Genomic DNA, 19755 nt, shown 5'->3' with positions numbered 1-19755 from the left:
CGTTGCGCAGCAGGGCTGCGACAGAGGGGGCTGATGGGGGTAGATGGGTGAAAGGTTATAAAACGGGGTTAGCCCGGGTCTGAAGGATCGTGTTCGTCGGCCACCTTCGACGACAGGGCTTTATCGAGGTGAAAAAGGTTGCTCGACATCGACCTCCCGCCGCCATGAAGTGAGCAACCATCCCGCAAGCCTGCCTATGGCACCACCCTCTTGCTTTTTCCCTCTTACGCCCCGTCGTCGAGTCGTTTTCGCGGATGTCTTCGCGTTTTTTTCCACGCAGCTAGATGGGGAAAACGATCCAAGTGCTCTCACGCGACGACGAATTATTATCGCGTGGTTTACTATCGTACTTTTTATATGTGATCCTCGTAATTTTGAGCCGGATATTGATGCCAATAAAATTTTTTATATCGCTCGGCTCCAATGGATAACGCTAACATCAAATAAGAATGTCGTTTTGTACCATTTTCGATATAACTACGATATAATATCGATGGATCTTATTGATAAAATCTTAATTTATTTTTAAGCTATATTTTTTTAAATTTTGATTGAAATTGAATTTTGTGTATTCGTAATTATGAAACAGATCAATTAATGAACTTGATAATTATATTTTAATTTATTTTTAGAACAAAATAAAATCTCTTTTCGATATTCATTATCATAACATGTATCTATATTGATTTAATTCCAATTCTATTGCAGAGTACTTAATTTTTAAAATATATAGGTTCATTTCATGATAAAGTTGATCGCAAAATAACAAAAAAATTTTGATTAAAGCCGTATTCCGTCTGGACGAAACGTTTTGTTTTCTACGCTGGTTTATTTATGTGAGACGGGAGAAAAGAAAATGTACGTCTCTAGTAGTAGCTTGTATTTGTGGGAGGTCAGCGTGAAAGGAAGGAAGACAATCAATCTTGATCCCAATTATCGCGTCGCTCAGCGACTGTAATTGAGTCGGTTTCGAGCCTCCAACCGCCTCCATCCACGACGTTTCTTTTGTAATGCCGGAAGGCTGAAACAATGAAGGCATAGAGTTTCCCCGTTGCGCTCGTACGAGTCGACTGGAAGCATTTTTTGGCTTTACCACACCTGCTCGTTTCGCACCGATGAGTTATTAAGAGACGAACCGCTGAAGATTATTTATTGTCTTTGTATCGATTAAATTTTTTTCACCTTCTAATCTTTTCAATACACTTCATATTTTTCCTATTTATAACAAAAAATTATATTTGCAGTTTTATTGAATTTATATGATATAATTATACGGATAGTTGTATAAATATCACAATTTGTATGAATAAATATATAGAAATTTAATAACAAAAATTAGCTCACAGGATAACATTAAAAGTACGCTTTTTATAATTACTTCTCTCAACAATAATTATTTTAATTTAAATACTTTTGCATAATATATGCAGTAATTAAATTGACAACAATAACGAATTTGTTTATCTTGAGGTTTATCTCTATAAAAGATTTTCAGAAAGACCATTCAACTTCAAATCTAGATCTACAGAAATCTAAATATTATTCTATACAAACCTTGAATTAAAAAAATAATAATATATAATTTGGGGGAACACAGTTGAGCCATATATTTGTCTAAGGTTAACCTTAAAAATAAGCTTAACCTTAAAATGAGTCAAATTTGTTACTACACGTGAGTCAAAAGTTATTGCTTCATTTCAGGACGTAATAAGCCTTCTACGAATAGGCAGCGTGAAAATAAAGCTTTCTTTGTGTGCTGCTTTATGTTAGGCTATTAATCTAAGTGGATAACATGAAATTGAATATTACTTATTAGTTTAGGTTGATGTACAGATATTAGATTCAAACTCGTTTATATTTTTAGAACCAAACGAATGATTTCTTCAATATTGTCTATGCATTGTATACATTTTCGCAGCACACGAGTATCTAGTAATGTCATAAATTACGATTGCCTAAAATGTCAAATTGCTGTTTTTATAACAGCTTTGTCTGAGTCTAAGATATCAATATTATATTATTTTATTTATTATAGTATTATTAATTGTAATTATTTATAGTTAATAAATTTTCTTTATAATTGCGTACATTATTCGATGATACATTTTCAATGTTTATTATTGAAAAAATAATTTAATTGAATATTGCAATTTTTATTGTGACTATACATTTTATAATTTCACATTTAATGCGTATGTTAAAGATAAAATAAGGACTTTGTTCAGATATTAGTGCACATAATTTTATATCATAATTAAATTTACATATGTTTAAAGTATAACAGTTTGGAATTTGCAGTTTGACAATAATTATTGTACGCAACATCTTCCTCGAAATTGTGAATTGATTTTAATGTATCTCTATTCTTAGTGAGAAACACGCAATTACGTTTAATAATTCTGATTTTTAAAGAGTGTCTAGAACGATATAAATTTGCATTAAATTTACATTTGTTTAAGGATGAAACAATTCGGTCCTTAAAAGATTTGTGAGATATTACATCATTATGTATGAAATTTACGAGAGGCTATCCGTTTCCGGGGATCCTCTAAATATCATTAAAGTTTCATTAAAATTAGAGGGGAGCGTTTCGCATAGCTCCCCGGAGAATGCTGTTTCTTATCAGTAGCCCCTTTAAATCAACTTTAATACTGCGCTCACTAGTTGGCACCATCTAGAATGTACAATTTAAGCGTCCCAAAATCATATTTATGTTCATTATTATACGATATTTATTGGCGCATTTGATAAACAAATTACTGATTATTATTATATGAGTATATATTTATTGAGAAACTATTTTTTCTTTAAATTCTTGAAACGTTTAACTTTTTAAATTTTTCAAATATTGAATATCATTTTGTTTGTTCTCAAACTCATTAATTTTTTTAAATATTTTTGTATCTATTTTGGATTTCCTTGATTATTTGTATATTTCTAATGTGTCTTTAATGTCAGATTAATGTCAGAAAATGAGGACCTTTATCTGGCTAGCTTAAAGAATTTTTCTGATTTAATTATTAAAAATTAAGTACACTTCAAAATAGTTAACTACACTAAAAATAAAAGTAGAATAGACATGCAAAACAATCGTTCTTGAGAAGCAATAAATGTTACCAACGTCAAAGCATCCGCAGACATCGATACGCGTGTATACTTGCCATGTTGCCTTGTGCAAAAGCAAACGCTTGAATCTTGTCTCATGCAATTAGTCGAGCTTAAACCGCTCCGTGTCAACGAGAGGTTGGCTCTAGGAGAGCGCGACGACGCGGAGAACGGCGGCGGTGACGATGGCGAAGATGATGAAGAGGGTGGAGCATTTCCTCTCAATGGGTCGAAACTTTCTCGTGGCGGGTACCTACACATTATTCCTCGAAACTCTCGAATGTGCTTAATTAGGCGATATTTGAGCGTTCATCCCGCCGACGCTACCACCAGCACGACCCACCGTTTCCTCTTGGCCATCCAACCGACGCAACCCCTCTGTCTCTGACGGAGTTTACGCTCGCAAGCCGCTATTACCGAAAACCACTGGATTTTCGTAAGAAAGCACCGGCGGCTGGCGGTGGCTACCACCCGGTTCTATATAGACATCTTACCTGAACTAATATTGTTAAGGTTTAATTAGTACCACCGCGACACCAAGCGCAACCTCTTCTTGTCCCGCCTACCCTTCTTCCTTCCTTCATTTCCCGCGGGTTTCCGTTTCTCCGCCACCAGTCTCTTTCCGAGACCTGACTCGACACTCTCGACGATGCTCCTTCCACTTTCCCGCCTTCGTGCCACTTCCGTATTCCAACCTTGCACCCGCAACTTACCTCATAAACCGCGTTACAGTTCGTCCCAACATCCAAATTATGAGAGGGAGAGGCTGAGTGAGAGACAGAAAAAGGGAGAAACAGAGAGAGAGAGAGAGAGAGAGAATAAACGAAAACCTGATATGAAGGGTGTATAATAAGCGATTTTTTTATATTAGCCATATCATGGACTATAACTTGTGTTTTTTTCATAGCCAACTTATAGACGAAAGCTTGTATTACACATTGTTTTACTGAAGACAGTACCGTGTCTGATATATATATATATATATATATATATTCTATAAGAATATTATGAATCATGTGTATGGCGTCGCGAAAATAGCATCCGCGTTATTATATATCATATCATGTAGTATTGCTGATACGAATATCAAATATCTCACCGATCATTATGTTCGCTAGGACAATGAATATCGAGTATTATATTTTACAATCTCTCGTCCAATTTCATTAATACATATTATATATAGTCGATATCCAGCTTACAATATTAATTGTTAAAGCAATGCTAGATAATTTTCCATTATTTGGAGGCAAACTAGGAAGAAATTTAGCGTATACTGCATAATATAATGTTCAAAATAACTTGACTCCGATTTATAAATAAAAAATTATAATTATTTAAAAAAATAATAGTTGTAGTAAATTGATTTTCTGCATTTTTTTTTCAGGGTCGGTGTAATCGAGAGAAGCCACCTTGCAAGTATTTCCATCCCCCACAGCATCTGAAGGACCAACTCTTGATAAACGGGCGCAATCACTTAGCGCTAAAAAACGCGCTGATGCAGCAGATTCAGCAGGGCCTTACGCCGGGTCAGACTCTCGTGCCCGGGCAGGTACCCGCAGTGGTATGTCTAACAAATTAACACGATCGTTGCACCACTTCTTCTGCTATCAACACAGTCACACACTTTCTTTTACCACACCGTAATATCTGGATTTTGTCTGTGTTTAGTCGAGGGTTACTAGATTATCTTATTCGATAGGCAACGCTGCGTAGATTATTGACGGCGTAGTGTATAATAAGCTTTCTTTTCACGTTACTATATCGTATCAAGGAAGCTAGACGCTATTACTGTAGAAGCTATGTCTGCGTACGCAATTTCATATATTACCTTAAATTAAAACGCTTTACAAACTTTTTCAGTAAGGCTCGAGTTATTATAAACGCAGCACTTCGCCGTCCATATTTACATGCGTTCCCTTTTACGGACATTGCACCGAGAGATAAAGTTTTTTAAGAATTAAAGTTTAGCACGTCGCATGTTCTTGGTCAGTGTCATCCTTACTTCCTAGAGTAAAACCTGACTTATCCACATATTTTGATAGACAGTCAATTTACAGAATCGAATCTCTTTGATACGATCGGTAATTTTTAATCTTATTATTTTTTATTACAGCTTTTTTTGAAAAATTATGATGACACTCGTGATTTTTATTCTTATTATTATTCTCAAGTCGTGAATTTTAATTATTTTTGTATTACAAGTACATAATGTATTCATATGATATTTAAATATATTTTTGATTCAAGAACTTTATAAATAACTTGTAAAATCAAGTATTTTTTAAATTTGCATGAAACGCAAGTTAAGAGTCCTTGATATGGACATATTAGATTCGTATCGCGAATATTTCTCGTACTGTTCGTATTTATCATTTAACGGGGGAGGCTCGTTAATTACGGGAAATGCAATATCGTCGTGTCAAATTTCCAAACGATAGAGTAGCGTGTTTAGACGCGGAAAAGTTTCATCGACTCGTTAAAATTTCACGCGACATCGCATGCGTTGTTGGTACGACATTCGGATAATTTGGATTGACTCGAATAAATCTTCGACGATTGAAGAAACTTATATGCGTTTTTTTCCGAACTCCCCTGTTTCACGTGTATCTCTAAAACGATCGATACGCGATATTATCGTTATTTTATTTTTAAAGAAATAATAATAAAAACTCTCTCGTTATTAACGTTTGCCCTCCTTGTTCTTTTTATTTACTCATGACATACATTCATATTCGTTGCTACGTGACATTAAACCCTATACTATGACTGCCTGTCTGTCCCCTATGTTTGCCGCTGTGGCTCACGTGGTTGTGGTTGATTGTTGGTGTGTTCTCCAATTACGTCATTGGTGAACAGGAGGCACCAGCACCTCCGGCACCACACCATCACCTTCAACAGCAAATCCAGCAGCAACTTCTCGCTACCCACGCCTTTATGGTAACTCCTGGTTTTGGTTGGCTTCCACTAATTTTTAGTTAATTTAATGCCACGCTGGCTAGCGGTGGATGTAAAGATCATTTATGAGTTTGTAAAAGGAAAACATGATAATCTGTATTTAGTTTCAATTTGCGATATGTTTATGCCAAATAAATTACTTTCATAAGTTTACATCCACTGTAGCTATTCAAGCGATGCGCCTGTAATTAGTAAGCGTTCGTACGAAAGCTTAAACTTTTATTTTAAGAGCGCGCCGCATAGTAAGTCAATAATTTATTTGCATGCTTTACGAAATGTTTTGTTTGTTTATTGAGGAAAGAAAATTTGTTTGTATATGTTTTCGTAAAGTTTTCCTGTAGAAGAGAGGAGCATGAAGTATTGCGGCTAAATAAAATTTGCGCGTTCTTTGGCTCTGAAAACGACGAATGTTTCTTCTCTTTCACTTTGAAATATTTTATATTTTATGTTTAACATTGTAACAGTAAATATTTAAATATAAAAATTGTTAGAGTTTTGAAATATAATGAGAATATGAAACTCATGAGAGTCAAAGAGACGAAGAAAGAGGATGCGAGGCAGGGTAGTCTTGAAAATATTATCGATCTTACAATATTTCAATTCGGTATTAGGAATGAAATTTTTGTTTCCTGATATACTCTGAAAAATTAGAAAGCTGATGTCTGATCGTATAATAGCTCAGCTAATATTTTTCAACAATTACCTGGCCGCGTTTCCGAAAGCTTTTTTTACAACGACGAAAGCTCCCAGGGTATCAGAGGCTTTTGAGAAGAGGGAACGAGTATTCTGCTCGTTCGGATGCGCTTGAAATTACCTGCCTTCGCTTCTGGGAGCCAGCTCTCGCTGCAAAACCAAACGCTTCGTTGGGAACGTACGCTTGTCGTTAAAAGTGAAGGGGAGGGCACGAGAGAAGAGAAAAAGGACGATTAAGGCTTTGCGAGATCCGTAAATGAGACGTCTTTTCTTTGCAAATTTTTGTCTTTAGCACGTTTTTCAGATTTACTGCCCCGAATTAATCCTTGTAAATATACAATATCACGCGTGCAGTAGAATTTCTTTAAGAGTCACTTTTTTAAAAGTCTCTTCCAATATTTTTATTTATCGAATTTTGATGTTGATAATAATCTTGAGATATAAATGATAATTACAATAAAATATAATTTTAGATATATAATTATATATTATTCTATGATAATTTTGTAGTATTTTAATTTAACGTTGTTTTTAACAAATATTGGAAAAATATGTAGAACATTTAATTGGTATATTTTTAATATCAGTGCGCTCCTCGCCCTGATAAAGTGAATGATAAGATTCACGAAATGTTGGCATTATAGCAATAGATGAAAACATGGCGATACCCGTAAACCTTTTAGTATCTTTGAAGAATATTTAATTATTTAAATGGATATTTAATTAAATAATAATAATTTTATTTAGTTAAATTGTTCAAGATGAATTAGGACAAAATGTATTATTTTTATATTTCATATTTTTAAAATAATCCGAACATTTGAATTTAATTGCCATCATACTACATATTGCTATTATATATTTCTCTGTATGTTATTTGTTTGAAATTCCTAGAATTTTGCGGATAAATATTAAACAGCTTAAGATAGCTATGTATCAATTTTTTCTCAGCAATGTATTAATATATAATTTTCCTTTATTACACGTTGTTATTACACCAAATATTAACGATGTTGGTTATTTATCTAAAATTGAAGCGGGTACGGTTATGGTTCGTAAACCAAGCGATGTATATTGCGCGCCTTAAAGTTGATAAACACCGGAGAGCATTGCTCGCAAAGCTTTAAAGCACCTTGAGGCAAAATTTACACGGACATTCAGAAATGGTAGATTGCATAGACAGAGTATTTGATAATTGATGGCACAAACGGGAAAACGTTAACTTTTTGTTGTAGAAATTAAACTGCTCAATTTGAAACGAGTTGATTCGTAAGAAGAATCTTTGTTTGGAAACAGTTCCTCATTCTTAAATTATTTGCAGAAAACATTTTCTGTATATTCAATTGTAATTATTCTTATCAAAATTGTGGAACAAATGTATATTCATCAACATATTTATAATATATTAAGTATACGTTATAAATATAGAATAAAAGTTTCGATTTTATTCTTGTCAAATATATAAATAGTTATTTATTGATTAGATGCATTTTAAACTTCTCTGACATTATGTGATGTAATAGTTTGTAATATTTATATGTAACTTCTTTCTTAAGAATATTTAGGAATTGCTGAATTAAAGTGTTTTGTTCCATGCAATGTATATTCAAATTTAGTACTCCTATCTTTATATTATCAATTTGTATGAAGTAAATAATTTGAAGATATGATTTTATTGACACAAAAAAGCAATTTTTAATTAAATCAACTCGCTTTATAAGGAGATATCACGTGTTTTATCTGGCCACTAATATCAATACTCTGTATATGCAAATATTTAGGTATAAAGCACGCGTTTCAATGGTCTCGAAATCGCGCGCGTCGCGACGTGTACAATCGAAAACGCGTGGAGCGAAGGCGGGGACAGGTGTGTTCTAATCCATGTTACCTGGATATCTTCCGGGTGTGTTTTCGCAGGCGACGAATCCGTACCTGACCGGTATGCCGCAGGTTAGCAATACGTACAGCCCGTACTTCGCGCCCAGCCCGATAATGCCGGCGATAATGGGCCCGGCTGACCCAACGGGCGTCGGCAGTCCGCTCGGCGTGGTACCGCAGACAGTGGCGATGCCGCAGAAGATGCCACGTACCGACCGCCTCGAGGTATGTCTACCACCAAACTACATTCAACAACAACAACAACAACAACAGCAACAACAACAACAACAACAGCATGGGGCCCAACACGGCGCAGCCGGGGCCTCAAGGTGCCCGATGGCCGCGCCCAGTACCGTGTACCAAGTGCCGGCCGGTCCCCCCAATCAGGTGTCGCCCGTATCCACGATGCAATCTGTCAATCATCCACCATCCCCCACCACCATTACAACGACGTCCCTGTGCACCCCTCTGCACAATCCCCATGCCCATCATCATCCCATTCACAATCTCATTTATGTTCACGCGTATTATTAGAGAGGCTCGCCGACGTATAGACTTTTAAACTCGACTCGACACCGAGTGTCGATGACGTTCGATTGTTCGACGAGGTAGATCGACGCCGCGCCAACGCGTCACTTCTTTTCGTCCTTTCATTTAACCCCCCCCCCCCCGCCCTCTCTTCTCTTTGCGTTTTTCTTCCCTCTCTATTTTTTCTCATGTAAGCGTAACGCGTCGGGTGGATTAATCAGCCAGGGCGTAACGGTACGCCCGTGGTGATTAGAGCGTAACGATGACAACGGATGAAATTGCAGCGGGCACCGAGAATATCCTGATTTCGCAGGCGGGTTATATAGACATGCGTTGCTAATTACAGTAATTTACGCCGCGCGGATCCATAAGGCGATCTGATTACTCGAGCCGGATGGCTTACGTTCGTCGTGCGAGACAGCGATCGATAGTAACGGTACCGATGGATCCTGGGCTGGAAATCGGACATTCGTTTTGAGAACATATGACAAACATTACGAAGACTATAATGGGAGAAACTTTGGGAGTGTTTAGTTAGGATTACAAAGCGCTATATATTTCTATACACTCATTTAATTAATGTCACGTGTTCGATCACGCAAAGAGATGTGTATCTTACAACTAGCGGTATAGAAAACGATAGTCTCGAGATTAGACGCAACTGTAGTCGGTGATTAGTGAACAAATACGATTTCGATGACGATTTCGCGATTTACATCGATTTAGAATCAATCGTAACAGCGACTGGTGGCGATTAATCTCGTATATAATAGATATTTCGGCGAATAATTTGCAATAGATAAATATAGAAATCGTAAATTTTATGAAAAACAGAGCAAACGCTGGAAGTGACGAACAGCGAGAGAGGAGAAATCGAATTGCGAGAATGACAAAGATTTTGTGCGTATATTTTGTAGTGTGAAATGATGGCAGGAAATGAAACGATGCAATGACGAGCAGTAATATATCGTTATCTAGTAAGGTGTGGTGACAAAGCAAATCTAATTTAAGATACCGCACGTAGAGATACAATAGATTCCTATGGATCGCAAGCGACACAAAGGTCTAAAAGTATCGAGAGCATGTAAATTCTTATATCAGGTAACTATAACGGCAACGATGAAACGTGATGAATAATTACGATTAACTTATATAGAATATATATGGCTGATTTGATAAAAGTAGACAGATTTCTAAATGTGTAACCGACTAAATTATGCAAAAATATTTTAGCAATTTACGAGTATTTTTTAAATTAAAACTTATCTCGATTTATACGACTTATGACATCTACACGTTATTTTATAACATCAATAAATTATCATCATAATTGCATTATAATGTATTTTTGTTTTGTGAAATTGTTGACCTTATACATATATTTTTTACTAAAAAAAAATACTTATTCGGTATGACAAGTTACAGTCCCTTTGTTACTGCGTTTTTAGGTTAAAAAAATAAAAACAATTATTAATGCTCTCTCTTATTGATTATCAATATTTATCTAATATGTTAAATTTTAAGAAAAACCACATTAAATGTTAATATTTTTTTGCAGACTGTTTTATTATAAATTTTATTTTTGTTATATGTATTTGACGATGATCAATTATAAAATAAATTAGATTTTTTTTATGGTTATATTAATGATAACGTGCTACAATTATCGACATTTTAGATATACTTATTATACGAAAGATAGGATAAATAATATCATCGAAATTATTTTTAACGCCCGAATCGTTATCGTTGGTTTTTTTTTCGGATCTACAAAACGTCGTCGAGCGATTCAAACGAAGATGTGCCATACTCGGCTTATTTTCCGTCTCGGTTCACACCGTTGCAAGGACAACTTATCTTGCAACACAATTATTTCGTAGGAAGTTACTTCTGGCGGTTACATTGAAATTCTGTCACTTCTATCAAATATACGCCTGTTTCTTAAATTAATTATTTCCTTTAGATATACATGTTACAAAGATACTTAGGAATAAATGTAGGTTGGCGTATAATATTAATATCGTATTTCTGTAAGTGTTTCGGGAAGAACGGACGAAGCTTTCCGGAATTAGAGTGCAATCTTTGCAAGGCGCACTCGGTAGAAATCCGAGATACGATCGTGCAATATCGCCTCGGCCTTCGGTACGCGGGCCTTCAGTTGGAGAGCGCGAGAAACGTTTCAGAAACAATAACAAGATCGCCCTGTGAAAGTTCGCGTCTGCATGCACCTGGAGTTTTCTAATGCGCGAGTTCGCAGATTTCCCCGGAGCCGTCATCGCCTCTTTTCTCGTTTCGCCCGGCGGCACTCACGAAATTAACAAGTTTTGCGAGTCGGTTTTCACAGGGCAGCCCTCTCGTGCGAGGTAGTCTCTGCAAAACGGGGAAACGAACGTCGAGATAGCAGCGCAATATCGGCGCGAAAACTCGTGCCGATTCGTTTGCGGGATGTTTCTTGGCATTCAACTCGCAAATAATGAACTGCTTGTTGCAAAATGTTTCGGATTGAATATACTTGTTCCCAACATGGTCGTACGACGCGGCTTACCGGGAATATTGAATTAAAGAATAAAGTAAATTTATATTTTACATTCCGGTAAAAGATAAACGCTTTTGAGGAGATGGTAGCTCCGTTATGATTCGATATTCTTGATGCCCAGTATAACCAAATAGCAACGAATTAAAAAAAAAATTTATAAAGTAATTTCCAAAACTTACATAAACTATATTATCAAAAATTATTGAGCGCTACATGTAAAGGAAGAAATATTTAAATGTCTTTCTCAATATTTAGAGATAATTTAAATGCGAGAAGATCACAAACATTAGAACGGCTGAATTCTAAGTCTGTTTAGAATATCAATTTTGAATAGAAGTTTAAGACCATTTTAAGTAATATTTTAAAATGCCAACACTACTCTGTGATTGGCTTATGACACCTTAAGACTGTATTTAAAACGACCTTAAATATAAAAATCGACTATGAATATCGACTATGAATACCGGCCTTAAAAACTATTTAATTTTATTTGAAAATATAATAGATTTAGCCATTCTACTGTTAACATCCGCATAGTCGAAAGCAACGAAGGATGGCAATCACGGCGCATTGAAATTGAAAGAATTCGCAATCGTAAAAAAAAACAGAACATGGGAAAGAAAAATTGAAAATACCGAATGTACAGCCATGTCGATTCAATTCGGTTTGGTTTTATTATTTACGTGTTTGTACGACGTCGTGTCTGTGTATGTGATTATTATTCCGATAATAATTCTTATCATCACGACTTGGTTACATTAATCGAGAGAATCAACGAACGGGAGATCTCGCAGATTTCTTGCGAGTTATTGCACTTATGCAGCAAAATGACTTTGCAACGCAGAACGTTTCGTAGCGTTCGAAAATCTAAATATATGTACGTATGCAGAATCATATACAGATACATGACGCTTACACGCGCCGGTCCATCCATGCATACGCACATAGTGATATATGTGTACATAGTAGGTAGGTTAACAAATTAATTAATTAATTAATTAATTAATTGTATTTTGTATCGCGCAGAAACTGATAGAGCATAAAATCGGCGGAAAATGTAACTCGCTACCTTTATTTGAATTTATTGCAACAAATCGCGATTTTTTGTATTGCATTTGACAAAGACACTGTATATGTATTATACAATGGTGTTCTTTTTCAAGATATATCGATTTTCAGCGATTGAATATTGCAAGCTCGACCGATCGCTCGTCAACTAGGCGAAAATTAATAATTTTGCGCTCGCATCAGAATTTCCAGCCTGGGCGAAATATAAAAAAATTATTTCGGCGCGAATTAGCAATACGAGATCTTTTTATCAGTTTTATAATTATACACATCATATCCTTACACCATTTTACCCCCTCCTTCCTCGTCTTTCATCTTTCATCACCACATAGTAAGAACGATAGCACCCTCTCTATTCCCCATCCGAGATAATATATGATCGATTTCACATATTTACGATTAAGTAAAGGAAACGTTTATGAAAAAGAGTAAGGATATACACAATGTAATGTCGTTTAATTAAATATTGCAGATAGAAGTCGGAAATATATGATCGATTTATTAACTAATTACGATTGATCTTACGGTAACACTTATTATAATATTTGGTAACATACAATAACGATGATAATTAGTAATCATAACAATACCTATTTGTGATGTACTACGATGACTTGCACTGAGTTCGGGTCACGTGAAATTTATTGATGATGAATTCAAATAAAAGAAATATAATTGAAACTGGAAACGATGCACAGACTGTTTATTGATTCTTACAAGTTTACTTAATGACCAAAAAGTTTGTGTGCTTTGTATGTCTTACCTTAGTCTTCTTGTATTTTCTTTACTCATTATTTTTTTTGTTGCCTTTGCTCTTTTGGTTGAACAAATTTGCGCGAAGTATGCCCAGAACTGTATATCACTCTTTTTTCCTTTTCTGTTTGAAAAATACAAATTTTCTTTTGTAGTGCACTCCGCTTGCAAATGAGAAATAGTTTCTTGCGTATTCAAAAATAGGATACTCGATCGGAATTGTGCTAATAATCGGCTATAAGTCAAGTAATCTGCGTATAAACGCCTCTCGCGAGAATATTCCGTTGTGTCCATTGCTAATTCCCCTCCATATCGACGACAACATTGAAATTCACCCATTTCTTTCCAAGATTTTATCCCGTTTATCTAGACATGTCAATGCTTCCTCATTTCCTTGACCTTTTGCACCTGCGAGAAAAAAAGATCGCAAGATCTATATCTTCCCCGGACGATATGTCATTAATGCTCTTTGAATTAATTGCTTGCTGCCTGTTTATATATAATGTTATTAATATCGATATAAACATACGTTTGGATTTTTGCTGTTTAGTATATTAATATTCTTAACCTTGATTGGCCAAAGTTACTTTTGATGAACAATTGTTGAAACACGTTGAAACAATTTTTTTTTTATATTATTTATTCATTTTTCCCTTCGAAATTTCATGTCATCGCCATCGCTTTTTTTTTCAATTTGTTTCGTTATTTGGAGAATGACCACATTTGCTTTTACGCCGCGAAAAGCTTGACCAATCAGGGAAGTGTAGAAAGCAATTCGGTAACATTCACGATATGTAGTAGGGAATGACTTTTAGTGAATGACGAGTAGTGATGTCCATTAATTTCAACTGTTTTTATTCGATGTTAACGGACTCTTGCTCCATACGCTCACCGGCATACTTTGACAAACGGAAAAGCTGAGACTGTTTTGTGCATACATATCGTTTTTCTTTTTCACAGGCCGGCACTTAACTAGTGGTCCCTCTGTTCTATTTCCTTTAATTCTCGCCAATCAACGCGACTTTATTTCCTCTCATTCTCTTGCGAATTTTGTTTTCTCTTGCGTCTCAACGATTTGGTTTCCGTTGTTAGTAGTAACACACGCATACATTTATTTTTGTTGGCTAGCCGGATTTCCGTCACGCCGATGGCTCGTCGGGCGCGCGAACGCTGGTGACTTTGTTCACGCGAAAGAAGAGAAACGCATATTTCTAGTGGTCTTAACTTCGTTTGGTGGTTTGACTCCTGTCATATTATAAACGCGGGAATGACCTCGTCGCTATATTCGCATGCCCGACCGTGGCAATCGGCGTGCACGGCCAGTCCGGCGTAATTGCACAAAGCTAATGCGCTCTTTACAGCTTTTCGTACAGCTCACGTTGTGTATCTCGGCAATATATAATTTTTGGCGACTATATATATATATATGTATATATCTATATATACATTTCTATATGTACAAATTTACAAGTGTGCAATATACCCACATATATATATACATGTGTATCTCATTTTTCAGCGCCAGAGTACCTTATGATTTCTGTTCTTCGCAATCGCAAACACATCACTTATTTACTAATTCTATTAATTGTTGTATACATCAGCAGCGATTTAAGTGTTTATTTTTACAGCTAGGAGGAGGTGCTTTACATTATGCGATCGCATGTGAATTTTTGATATTTATTGGCGCATTATTCGCATATATATATTTACATATAACATGTATATTTGTACAACAGACAGTCGTTATATAGACACGTATACAAATACTCGCATACGTTTTAAACGAACATGCAACCGACATAACACACACAACGAGACACAATACAGTTATTCACGACTTTAAGTTCCCTTTTCTTTGAATTTTTTGTTTTTCTGCAACTGCTGTAGTGTTACGCGTGTGCGCTTGTGCAATATAGTAAGTTTCTTTTCACGTCTTTTATAGCTGATAACAAAGCGATATTTTATATCGAATTTCTCTCGCAAGGAATGATGCACGAGATGCTACTCGTTCTGTTAATACTGCCTTCCACACTGCTTTTCTCGCGCGTTTTAGAAAAATTTCTGATAGAAGATTTTCAGTAAAGTACGGATTTATGAATAAAAGTGGGATATACGAAGCGCGGGTAACGTAAAGTATGTAATAACATTGTGCATTGCAATTACGCATATCCCTGTCGAGTAATGAATACGCATACGTGTACGTACGAAGAACGTTATTATAGTGACGAATTTAATCATTTGTGCGCGATGGTTCATTTGAAAGACATTTGAAGATAATCAGTAATATAATCGATCAATCAGTCTCTCTGTTGAGAATCGGTTATAGGAATTATATCAAGAAGAGCAATAGTAACTGTGTAACAAGTTCAAAAGTTTGTTTTAGAGCAATTTAATTTATAGAATGCAAGCAAGCAGAAGGAATTTTTCCAATGATGAAATTGAACTAATTAACTAACTGCTTTCTATATACATCAAATGGAGTAATTAATTAAATCCTGAAATATATATATTTTACTGTGTTACGTAAATTGCGAGTACGATGTCGTTTTACGACAGAATATAAATTAAACAATAATTTTTTGCACAACTCCAAGATTTCACTCGCGTTTTAAACGTCGCTCACATACGAACTAGAGCATATCGCGTTTATTGTGTTAATATACCTCGGGCGAAAATTCACGAGTGTTACTTGAAATTGATTCTCTCGCGCGGTGTGTGCCACTTGCCGACCGTGCGTTGTTAATTAGGAACTCAAAAGGACCATTCGTCGCACCTGTCTCTCACTTTAGTCGCGGTGTCAACTACACTATCTGTCTCGCAACAATTCGCGATACGATACACATATACACGCGCACACACACATACACGCACTTATATTCTCTTTCTCTGTAGCTGCCTGCACAAGCCACTGTATCTTATGTCTCTGCACGCAGCTCGTGTGTGTCGTCTGCATATGTATGCAGAGCGTATGTATGTATGTGTGTGTACGTGTGTCTCTCTTTCTCTCTCGTTAACCGTTCACTGTTCTGTATACGTGTGCGTTTCCTAACGAGCTTTCCAGCTTGCCGAAAGCGCGCACTTTAACTCGCGGTTCACACTCGAGCGCCCGAATGCGTGCACTCGAATTAACACGCTCGAACAAGGCAGGCGCGAAAGTAAAGCAAACATAGCGAGCGACACTCCGCACGCGGATGTGACGCTCGCGATGCACTATTACACTTATTATCCCGCTGGCGCTGCCATTGAGCACAAATGTCCCATGTACGAGCGCGATGCCTGCACATGGAAGTAGATTTATCTGGTGTAAAAAGAAAAGATTCGATCAGGAAACATAACTGACGGATAATGCTCTATACTTTATTAACAACGCAGCTTTAACGTAGATTACAAAATTATAATGTGCATGGTACTCTAGAATGCTCTGAGTCTCACACTTTGAGAGAAGTAGATTTTCATCCTCTCTGACGCTGCAATGATATCTACACTGAGAGAAAAATTTTTTATATTTGTAACTATAATTGTGATTATGACTACTATGGTATTAATAATAGTAACTATATGTACAGTCAAAATGACTATAATTATAATTATTAAAAATGATTGAAATTACCATAAAAATCGATTCAAATAACTATAATTATATAGTCATAGTTGGAGGACAACCATATTAATATGGTTGTCCCCCAAAATATAGTTATTATTACTAATACTATAGCAATCATAATTATATATAATTATAGTAATATGTAATTATAGTTACAAGTACCAAAAATTTGTCTCTCATCGTAGAAATATGATTATTTGATATTGCATCAACGAATATTTTAAAAATTTTATTTTATCGCAAAGTATTTTTTGGATTGATACTTTTTTTCCCTAATAATCCTCACAATTACTTAAATTTTAAGAAGAATCTACCAAGTACCATTCGAGGTCTTATTCAACTTCCTACTTCTCTCGACGAGAGGTTCGGCGAAAATTGCACAGGGAATGGTACGTGACATGCATGTGCAGTTTCCTTTAACACATGCGTATATTAACCCGATTGATAATACACCGGAGGATGCTCGTGGAGGCATTTATTATTACCCCTTGTCCTCCCCGATCGCCATCCAAACCCCGTGTCCTTCGACCTTATTGGGCGGGGCGAGGGTGCACCGAATAACGGCGTACTACGCCTCTTTGACAGATTTGAACACGGTATTTTAGCTCCATTAGTAGAGAGTAGAGTGATCTAATTTCTCCCTTTTCTGGGCGTTGGTAAGCATCAGGCTCTCGAAATTAACCCGGTAATATGAGTCGGCTGGCCGTGTCGCGGACCCTTCGTCCACTCCTGGCAAAAAGTACTCGTGTTTTCATAGTAGGGAATAATTCTTATGAGCGTTACGTCGGATATATATGTATCTGTGAGCAAACAGTTTTACACTTGTATCGTAAACCGTTTTTCGTCGACGGTATCCTTTTCCATTAAAATAAAAGGCACATAGATAATCAATTGAGACGCGATACAGAACCGAGTATAAAACCTCGAAGCTAATTGAAAAGTGTCGAAAAGCATCTATGATAACGTACCAACGGCCAGAAAAAAAGAAAGAACTACCGATCGAAAGGAATGTCAGGTTGGCTCTTTTTAACGCCTCCCCCGAAACAGACCCGAAGTCCACAAACGGAACGCTCTTTCGCATTACTCGATCCAATTGCTAGCTACACGTTATTACTCTCTCACTCTCATTTCTTTCAATACTCTCTTTCTCTCTCTTTCTCTATGTTTCTTTATCCGCCCTACCTTCTCTTCAGTTTCTCTCCTCTTTATGCATATTTTATTGCCTCATTGTATACATTCCATCTTGTGTAAAAAGAACGACGTAGTCCCGCCTGTACATTTCGCCAGGTTCGGCACGAGCTCTGTGGCTGCCAAACACACTAAAAGCCTAGTCAGTAGTCTTTATGCGGCCAGGTATCAACTGTGGATACACGTTATTAAGATTCTACCTCGTATATACGTTATAATGAGTTTCGTGAAAATTAAATTTATAATAGACCATAAATATGTCATTTTGCAAGAATTATTTATTTTATGTATGGCGTAAATTAGTTTTTAGAATTTATTTAATGTAAGTAGTAAGCATGTACGTAATTTATTTACTTTAGCAACATTTTAGGATTTTATTTAAACTGTTCTTGAAATAAACTGTTCAGCTAATTTATATACAAGCTCACGCGATGAATAAGAATGCGCGACGATGTAAAGGATCTTGTTTGCTTAATAAATTAACGCTCTGTGCCAGTAAAGTTAATCCGCGACAAGAGGATTTTTTTTTTTTTTACATGGAGACCACAGCTTTTAAGAGCGCCGTAAAATTACGATGCAGTGACGCTTTGAAGTTGTTTACTTTACCAGCCAGTGATTAATTGACTTTTTGCGTGTTCGCATGTTCCGCAACGTGTATCCACGGTCAATGCTCGTCCTCGCCAAAGTAGAAAAATCCCGCTCCGTAACGCGCCAATGTTCCTCAGTGTATCTGCTGTTCACAAAAATCTCAACTTCCTGTTCAATATCGGCTATTGTCCTATTCGAGTCGGTCCGGAATTCCTTTCATACGATTCTTTGCGAAGTTTTTCCGTTAAGTGCATCGTACGCCATATCGATAAGAAAACTCATGTCGATCGCAACACTGGCGATAGATCTACAATGTATTTTGTCGCTTCCGAATTATTATAATTCGATGCACTTATTTTTGAACATGATTTTACAAATTATTATACGGGCATTTGACTTTCAGGTACCTCCGTTTATATTTCGAGAAGCTATTTAAACGAAAATCTATTTTTTTTTTACCATCAAACACGTGTAGTATAAAAAGAGAGCGTAGAAAATTAAAATTTTATTATCAATATAGGAAGTCATCATAAAACGTAAGGTTCTTTCAAATGTTTATTGCAAATCAATAAGATATTCACATTTACGATATTACGATGTCACGATACTATATCATCGTTCTTTCATCACTAAGAAATAACCAAGAGATCATATTCGTTTCATTTTTTCTTTTTCCCTCTATGTATATATCCATCTGTCTTATCCATCTAGCTCCAAGCAACCATCGAACAGTGTGACATGCGATCGTAATCGGAGGAGAACCAGCGACCGTTTGAACAATCGCCTCACCCATTATCCTGAGCTGCCCTCTCCCTTATGACTGTATGACCCTCTCTCTCTCTCTCTCTCTCTC

At 36.1% G+C, this 19755-nt stretch overlaps 1 protein-coding gene across 1 annotated transcript in view; it reads left to right on the top strand.

Moving 5' to 3' along the window:
- LOC108766231 (AF4/FMR2 family member 4) overlaps positions 1 to 19755 on the top strand; it is a 62090-nt gene that overhangs the window by 26228 nt on the left and 16107 nt on the right. The window contains exons 2-4 of the mRNA XM_018515394.1: positions 4493 to 4669; positions 5965 to 6045; positions 8674 to 8859. Coding sequence (XP_018370896.1) covers positions 4493 to 4669; positions 5965 to 6045; positions 8674 to 8859 — 444 coding nt within the window. The remainder of the gene's footprint in view (positions 1 to 4492; positions 4670 to 5964; positions 6046 to 8673; positions 8860 to 19755) is intronic.

The sequence above is a fragment of the Trachymyrmex cornetzi genome, unplaced genomic scaffold, assembly GCF_001594075.2.
Source record: "Trachymyrmex cornetzi isolate Tcor2-1 unplaced genomic scaffold, Tcor1.1 scaffold579, whole genome shotgun sequence".
In the NCBI taxonomy this organism is placed as follows: Eukaryota; Metazoa; Arthropoda; class Insecta; order Hymenoptera; family Formicidae; genus Trachymyrmex; species Trachymyrmex cornetzi.
The sequence above is the reverse complement of the archived record's forward strand: the minus strand, read 5'-3'. Positions and strand labels throughout refer to the sequence as shown.